The sequence below is a fragment of the Lonchura striata genome, chromosome 3 (genome assembly GCF_050655825.1).
Source record: "Lonchura striata isolate lonStrDom1 chromosome 3, ASM5065582v1, whole genome shotgun sequence".
NCBI lineage: Eukaryota > Metazoa > Chordata > Aves > Passeriformes > Estrildidae > Lonchura > Lonchura striata.
Genome location: NC_140705.1, coordinates 69398848 through 69407254, shown reverse-complemented (window position 1 = coordinate 69407254; position 8407 = coordinate 69398848). Strand labels below are relative to the sequence as shown.

General features: G+C 41.0%; 2 protein-coding genes across 2 annotated transcripts in view; one reads left to right on the top strand and one right to left on the bottom strand.

Annotated features, from left to right (window-relative positions):
• Nucleotides 1–687: 687 nt before the first annotated feature.
• On the top strand, nt 688–2679 carry COA6 (cytochrome c oxidase assembly factor 6). Its single transcript, XM_021527108.4, has 2 exons — nt 688–922; nt 2217–2679. Exons 1-2 carry the CDS (start codon nt 779–781, stop codon nt 2310–2312), a joined length of 240 nt encoding a protein of 79 aa, XP_021382783.2. The 5' UTR covers nt 688–778; the 3' UTR covers nt 2313–2679.
• A 600-nt stretch (nt 2680–3279) lies between these two features.
• Nucleotides 3280–8407, bottom strand: part of TARBP1 (tRNA guanosine 2 -O-methyltransferase TARBP1) — a 31563-nt gene continuing 26435 nt past the window's right edge. Inside the window, exons 26-30 of the mRNA XM_031504329.3 lie at nt 6953–7124; nt 6513–6704; nt 5468–5592; nt 4864–5000; nt 3280–3658 (exon numbers count right to left, since the gene is read on the bottom strand). Of these exons, the coding sequence (XP_031360189.3) occupies nt 3493–3658; nt 4864–5000; nt 5468–5592; nt 6513–6704; nt 6953–7124 (792 nt within the window). The 3' untranslated portion in view covers nt 3280–3492. The remainder of the gene's footprint in view (nt 3659–4863; nt 5001–5467; nt 5593–6512; nt 6705–6952; nt 7125–8407) is intronic.

Here is an 8407-nt window from a genome sequence, read left to right as displayed (position 1 = left end):
CTTGTGCATACTGAATGAAATCAATGGACCAGCTCCTAGGAGGAACCCCGCTGCAAGGAAAACTGTCAAAGATGCATTATATGTGTATGCTATCTTTATCAGCCTTCCACCCAGTCACTACCTTACTATCATGCCATTTAAAGTGCGGCAAATCTACAGTGCTGTAAGTGCTTTCAGATATTTTTTTTCCTAATTCATTAAATGAACAAAGCCTGAAGTAGCTCAGACCACGCGCCACTGCTCAGCATTACTGAACTCGCGTCCCAGCTCCTAGGGCTTTATGACTAGCACGTGGAAACTGGTCCCGGTCCCATTTTACACCGTGATTTTATCCAGCTGTCTTTCTTATGCGTCAAAAAGGAAAGCAGAGACACTTCGTTTCTTCCAGCAGACAATACACTAAGGCACTGCACGGAACTCTCGAGAAGAACAGAGAACGACACCGGAAAGAAACTAAGTACAGAAAAGCACACCAGGCAGCTGATACTTCCGAATATCTCCTGCCACCGAGAGGATACAGCAGCCCTGACGGGGACGGGATCGGGGGAACGCTGCCGACGGGAGACTGCGGCAGCCCCGGCAGGTTGGTGCCGGCACCGCGGGGCGGGACACAGCGGGAAAGGGCCGGGACACAGCGGGAAAGGGCCGGGACACAGCGGGAAAGGGCCGGGATCGCTTCCGGAGCGCGACCTTGGCGGGCGGGCGGGGAGCGAGCGGCGGCGCCGGGCGGGCCGGGAGCGCTCACAGCGGCCGTGCTGTCTTCGGGGCGGCAGCCGGGATGGCGGCGCCCACGATGGAGGAGAGGAAGGCGTGCTGGGGGGCCCGGGACGAGTTCTGGCAGTGCCTGGACAGCCACGGGGATGACGCCGCCAAGTGCGAGAAGCTGCGCCGGGCCTTCGAGTCGCGCTGCCCGCAGCAGTGGGTGAGCACCGTGCGCAGCCCCGGCGGGAGGCGGCTGCTGCCCGGGGATGGCAGCTCCGGCTTCTGCAGGGCACAGCCTGCAGCTCGGCAGCCCGGGCAGCCTGGAGCCCGTGAGCCCGGGCAGCCTGGAGCCCGTGAGCCCGGGCAGCCTGGAGCCCGGGCAGCCTGGAGCCCGTGAGCCCGGGCAGCCTGGAGCCCGGGCAGCCTGGAGCCTGTTGGCCCGGGCAGCCTGGAGCCCGGGCAGCCTGGAGCCTGTTGGCCCGGGCAGCCTGGAGCCCGGGCAGCCTGGAGCCTGTTGGCCCGGGCAGCCTGGAGCCCGGGCAGCCTGGAGCTTGCCGTACTGTCAGGCGTAGCTCGGTCTGCGCGCTTCTGGCTGGCTGGGAAAGGACGGCTCCTGAACGCGCCCCTGGCTGGCCTGGGAGCTAAGCTGTGTTAAGGGAATAGTACAAAGAGAAAGGGAAATACTGTCTCAGAGTTCCAGATAAATACACAGGGTTATTGTTGTAATTTAAAAAAGTTTTGGAAGGTTGTAGAAGTACCCAGAAATTCCTGTTTAAAGAACAGTAGAGAAGGAAACTACCACACAGGCTGTGCAGTGCCTAGCATTTTAAGACTAGCATCTCATACCTTATGTATAAAAATACCTTTTTTTCCTGCAGTGTAATTTCACAGAAAGGCACCTGCCTGCAACATAATCCATTCATGTTGTGTTTTTTTAGTTTCCTGAGCTCAAGCTTTAATTCTTTTTTAATAGGCGCTGCCCTTTGGCAACAGTGCTGGTTGAGGGCCTGAACAGTTCCTGTTGCTGGTAGTAGACTGAAGTAATTTTAAAAGCCTGAGTACCATCACAGCTGCTGCACTGATGCTTTGAACAGTGCAGTTCTGCTATTTGTTGTGTCTAGGTATGATGGTATCAGCTGCAGGGCTTTGCACGTCATGCAGTCAGCAGTTCTAGACACTGAACTCAGAGGTTACATAGGCTGTGATACCACAGAAAAGCTGCTGGACTTATCTTTGCACCACAAGGAATTTTTGTTCAGAGCAGTGAAAAGAGAAAAGCATACAAGATCTTAATGAAGTAGCAGGGTGATGAACTTTATAAAAAACTAAAGTTCACTTTCAAAACTGTAAAGAGCCCCCAAAAAACTAAACACACCACTCATTAGTCTTGAATAGAAGAAACTCCTAACTAATACATTAAATCCTCCTTAAGTTCAGTGGTCAAAGACTGTTTACAAAAAGCCCCTTCCTATTACTAGTTTCTTATAATGAATATAGTTTCTCTTTTTAAACAGGTTAAACACTTTGACAAAAGAAGAGACTTTTTAAAATATAAAAAGAAGCTTGAAACAGAAGGATATCATCCTCCAGAAGCTGCTGGAAAGTCTTAAGAACTCTGCTCTCAAATCGAGTAACTATAGAAGGAAGAAGCCAGAGAAAGCAACAGTAGTTGCTTGAGTGCAAGAACTGGTAATGTAGCAGTCACCCTGAAATGCGGACTGCTCTTCTTGTTGCCAGGTCTCACATGTCTGCTAAAAAAAGGGGTCATGGACAGCTTTTTGATGAGTTTAAGTCAAAGAAATATGGTGCAGGGCTGTTCACAAATGTAAGGGTTTGAATGTATAATTAGTTAAATGGCTTCACAGGAGTAAATGATTATTTAACACTGCTATGTACATATTCTAAAGAGAAAATGAAATTGTTTTTCAGTAAGTGAACCTCCTTTTTCCTAAATTAAAGAAGTCTATTCCAACTTGCCTTTCTTGTCAAAAGGAGTGGGTTCTATAATGAAATTTGTATTTGTCATTTACCAAGTATTTCAAAGTATTTTAAAATACAGTTTAAGTCAGATATTAATTTATACAACAGTGGTCATTAGAAGACCTAAAGCGTCCTGTGGCTATGATATATAATTCTCTGTTTGGAATATTCTCATTTTTTTATAAGCAATAGAAATTTTTACACTGGTCATAGGTTTTCAGTCAGTTTCTCTACTAGAAGTATGTCCAGTTATTTATCACAATTCTCACATTATGGCCTTTCGTAGAATTAGATTACCTTTAAATAAAGCTGCATCACTAAGGTACAGGCTGTTTACAGCATAATTAATAAATGTGACTGTAATAAGGCATTTAAACTAGGGCAGCATTGAATGCAATTATGGAAGTGGAGTTCATTTCCAAAAAATCATATAACCTAGTATATCTAGGTGCTGAAATAATTTAATACTATGGTTAAAGGCACAACTTCAATTTCAAGCACAGTCACCACAACTGCAGTAAAAATCCTGTGTTTTGAATTTGAGATTGTTCTCAGTACTGTGCTGACATTCAGCAGAACAAACACACACACCCCACATGCAATATAAATAGTATTTATTTCCAATGCAACGATTTAAGGAGGTAAAGTATTAAGGCATTTAAAAGTCACTCTGAACACTACAGAGAACAGAACATGCAAAGTTAAGAATCCTCGTTCACCCTGAGTTTGTATCTCATCTATTCAGAATTCCACGTCGTAGCACCGTAGGAAGCCATCCAGCTGTACAATAAGGCACGAGACTCTGGGCAGTTATTGTTGTTGTTTTTGCTTGATCACTTGTTGTCTTGTGTACTCCCAGATCAGCAGAGCTCCGCTCACATGAACATTGAGTGACCGGATAATGCCCTGCTGAGGAATTTCCACACAGACATCCAGATGGTGAATCAGGTTGGCTGGGATTCCTTCGTGTTCATTTCTAATAAAGAAGAAACAGTAACTTGCATCTGAGAGAGGGCGTGTGTGTTTCAGAAAGCAAAAAATACAAATGTCAAAACAGCATCCAAACACCTCTTGACAAATGGTGTATCTGCCTACGGGGTAACTGATGACAAGAAAAAATTTTTTTAAAAACAGTAATACATGACAAAGAAAACATGGAGAGAGCTGACTTAAGTTTTGATGTAAAAAGCCTGCTGGAAGACTCAATTTTCAGTTCACTGGTCCAGCAATAGCTGAGCACACAGCATAAAGACTCTCTGCTTTTGTTTTTAAGCTCCATATATAGTCAAATCACCATGTTATAAAGCTGCTAGCACAGCAGGAAAGCTCAACTGCCCACTTTACATTCAGGGTCTTGGCACCAAAGGAGTGTCAATAGTGAGTGCACCAGAGGATACTGAAGTTTACTGTTAATTTAAACTCTTTGTTTTTAATTAAAAGAGAACAAAGTTATTATGAGCACTCCATTCTGAAGACAAGCTACACATTAAAAAAGTTGGAAAAAAATTTTGCCCTAAGAGGATAGCCAGGCCCTTCTTCCTGGTGTCACTTAGGAGCCCTGCAATGCCAGGAGCTTTCTTACTTGTGTGTGCTTTACAGCAGATTTCTTAAAGTAGCCTTCCCCACACCTTTGTATCACATCTGAGGCTTGTCTGCTTATAGAAGCTGATAACTGCTTTTCTCTGAAGTTGTCCCATGCTCTGCTTGTACTGCAAAAACTTGCTACTTCATCTTGTGCCTCATCCTGAACTTTTAAATCACCTCCCAGCCATGCACACTCAGTCTGCTCCAGCCCTCCTCACCAAGCTCAGCAGGGCAAACGCACCCTCCTTCCTCCTTGCTGAGCTCACCACAGCCCACACAGACTGGGCCTCACACAACTAAACTGAAGAGATGGTGTCTTTAGCACTCCCTGGAAAATACACCCCATGCTGTTGCTACCTTCACCCATTATTAAAATGTGTTTTTTAAGGTTATGGGTTATTAAATATGAGAAGGGTCATTCAGTAGATAGCAATACTTAGTAGTCTTTAGCACACAAAGCCAAGGACTGCTTGTTCCATGATCATTTCCTATTCCAGAACCACGTTTACCCGTGTCACTTAGTTTTCTTTGTGACCAAACTGATTAGAGAAAGGGATGGACTGCAAGAGGTAGGTTTACAAAACTGTGTGCTCTTACCCCAGCAATAATAGTGATTTCTCTGGGAAGCAATATTCTGTAAGATCAAAACTTTTAGCTGTTTGCTCCACACCAATAATAGTGTAGCCTTCTGTTTTTTTCTGCTGTAAATAATCAACAAGCTGAGATGGTTTTACCTGTGCATTAAAAGTAGAAATATAAAATATATAAATATTACCTTTTGTAAACTTCTGAAATTAATGTAAAAAAAAAAAAAAACTTACTTGGACACTTTTTAAGATTAATGACTTTCATCCCCAAAGACTCCATATACATAGCTTAACATTTTAAAAGCTCTTCAGCAGTAGCACAGGAAGTTAGTGGCACAAAATACCCCCACCAATACCATGAAGAAAGATGTAACAATGACAGCTCACATAATCTATTTATCACAGCAGTAAGAAATTGCAAGTATTTTCTAAATTCTTTTTTATAAGGTTGACCCAAAACATACAAGATTTAAGTGTCAGAGATAACAGCAGGAGCCTCCATTAAACAAAACCATATTTTTTTCAAGATTATAAAGTGTAAGGCTCTGAACTATGGATCTGACAAACTGAAGATTTTGAGTACAATTTTTAGCTATTAAAATGTTTCCATTCACCTCAACAAGGGGGAGCCACTGCTCTGCAGAAACACTCAGATGCTGAAACTGCTTATCCTGTATATAATGAAGACTGCCAACAACTAGTGCAGATGCCCCAAATATTTCACTTGTACGACATAAACCTACGAAAACAAGAAATAAAGTGATTTTTGTGTAGAAAATAAACACCAAGCCAGAACACCAAGTGAAAATGACAATGAATGCAAAAGAGAATGGCTACTTTAGTTATCTATTTTAATTAGTTTCAGGTCTTCCAAGCCACACCTTGTTCCATACAAATTACAGCAAAATGTGTTTTGTAATTTAGCAGAAATATAAAAATTAGAAAAGCACTGTGTCTGACAACATACTTTTACAATACTAACTACACAAAATAAGGGGTTAAGTGTCCAAGCCTTAGCAAGGATGGATAATTTGACACATCCACACACAAGTTTAAGCTTTAAACCCAGTACCTGTTAAATGGAAGAGGATGACACATAACAGCATTACAATGCAGACAGCACTCACTGCAGTTACTGAAACTGCTAACATCAAACACAAATGGCAGTGAAGTATTTGCAGGATTTATTATGTCACAGCTAGCACATCATGAAGGCAGTCTTAATTGGGAAATGGGACCCTGCTGCCCAATAGACATGAGAATCTTGTAGGTTTACAAGACTTGGTTTAATTATTACAGAAAAAAAAATGAAAAAGGAAATAATTTTCTTTAATTGCATACACAGTTGAAACACCCAACTGTAGCAAATACAGAATTTGCAAGAACCTACCATGATTTACAGCAAAATTCTACTTAATTAATGCATGCTACATGTAAGTACTTTTTTTTTTCCTTAAAATGCAACTGTAGAAGTCTCCTTTCTTTGAAGTGGGTTGGATTTTCTTTGCCTACCAGTTTCTTTCAGGATAATGATCTATTCTTCTGAGCAGTACGTAAATAATTTTCTAATTATCAACATAGAATGAAATTAACTTCTATTCTCTAAGTGTTCTCCAAGGTCTAAAATAAAAGTTTGAAACTATGTGCAATCAACCTTACCTCCTAAATTGGTTGGTTTATCAATAAGTGAAGCCACCACAATCAATCTGCTGTTTGATTTGCCAAGTTTAACAGCACGATCCTGAAATGCTGTTTCCAAGTCTAAACTAGGAGTGCTGTTCTTCCAGGGTATAATCTTCTTCTGAACATCAGTCCACTCTGTCTGGCTGTCTGCTTCAGCCAAATGTGAACCTGTAACAACAAATTGTATGCTCATATGGATATGCAAGTGGGAGAGAAACTAGTGTTTCAATAAAGAAGATAATCCAAATGGTAATACTGGAGATACCATTAATCATCATCTGTTATCTTATGGGACATGTTCTGCTGACATAGATGCAAGTTTGCTTCAGCTGAAAACCAGAGGTCAGACTGAATACAGATGTACACAGCTACTCCATACAAATAAGTAAAATTAATATAGACTGACTATATTTTACCCATGTCTTGCTGAGACCAGTCACTTGGTTTCAGATCACGAAGTTCTGTTCGGGAATGGCACCACTGAAATGCAGCTGGCAAAGGAATGTCAGTGAATCTGTCAAATTTAGAGAGGGAGATCCATTCATCCTCAGCCAGTTCCGCAAGGCGGGGAAGAATGTAAAATATTGTCTGCAATGGAATACAGTGTCATCAGCAGAGAGTCACTAAAGCAAGCAAAACTAGATAATCAGTCCCTGGTAGATAATGGAACATGTCTACTATCTAGCCTCCTATGCTTTTAATACTTGTTTTTTCTTGGTATTTAATACAGCTTACCAGTATGTCTCTAAATATACATAACTTTACTTATAGTGCAATCCGAAAACTTCCATAAATCTAGACTTAATCTCTAATTAAGCTTTTCCTGAGGATCTGCACTGGTTACTGTACTGAAATTCTAGAATACCAAAGAATTAACACTATGCTTCTCAGCACAAGGGTCTAGAGAAAATCTTATATGTGTAACACTGAAGAGCTGTCAAATACTCTTACAACTTTCTAGTAAAGGATGCGGATTGATATAATATCAAAATAAAAATAGTTTAAAGCTTTAAGATCTAGTGGTAAAATGCAGCTCAGCACAACCAATATATCTAGCTAACCATGATTTATCAAGGAGGAAAAAAACATACATCCCAAGGGAAAGACTGAGTAAGTAAAAGAGTTTAAAACCTAGACTTTTTGTTTATCCCAATGCACCCTTCAAGACAAAGGTGAAGATGCATCCTGAATACATTTAAATGCTTCACAAATATTAGTATTCCTTTGTTGGGTTTTTTCCTCCCGTTCAGGACTTTTATTTTGCACTACTTAGCATATTTGTGTTCACAAAAATATTTCACAGAACTGAGTATTTCTTCAGTTAAAAGAAGGAAAAATTTATTCTGTCAAAGATGGCACTGTTTCTGCAAAAACATATACCCCATTCATATCCGTTAATATCTTGTATTTTGAGCTTAGTTCTTCTGTCTCTTCTATTTATCTGCACCCTTATTTTTGCCTTCCTTCCATTTTCAATTATGAAAATATTTATTCAGCTGTCAGTTATTTGAGCTACATCAAAAAAAGGTGCTCTGGAAGTGATGTACTGCTATCCCATTCACATCAAACAATCCAGTTAAGCAACCTCAAGTTACTTCTGGGAACAGATGCCTTGAAAATCCTAATAAATTACCTCAACTAAGTAGATGCTCTTCAGTTAGTAGAATGAATCTTTCCAGTCACAAATATAAAACCTGATTAATTCCCACAGATAGGCACATTCATCACAAATACATCTTCCTAACTGACCTGGGTTTTTAACACAGTATCAAGTAGAAAACCAGACATAATATCAGTCCAAAACCCATCACAATCTAGGTGAAGTAATTTTTTTGGGAGTTTAAATGAATAATAGTTGATAATGTCATCCC

What these genes read in the sequence shown, in the direction of transcription:
- COA6 (XM_021527108.4), top strand. Translation starts at nt 779, where the DNA reads ATGGCGGCGCCCACGATGGAGGAGAGGAAGGCGTGCTGGGGGGCCCGG. An exon ending in CGCGCTGCCCGCAGCAGTGG is followed by an intron (nt 923 to 2,216) that starts GTGAGCACCGTG and finishes CTTTTTAAACAG; the next exon opens with GTTAAACACTTTGACAAAAG.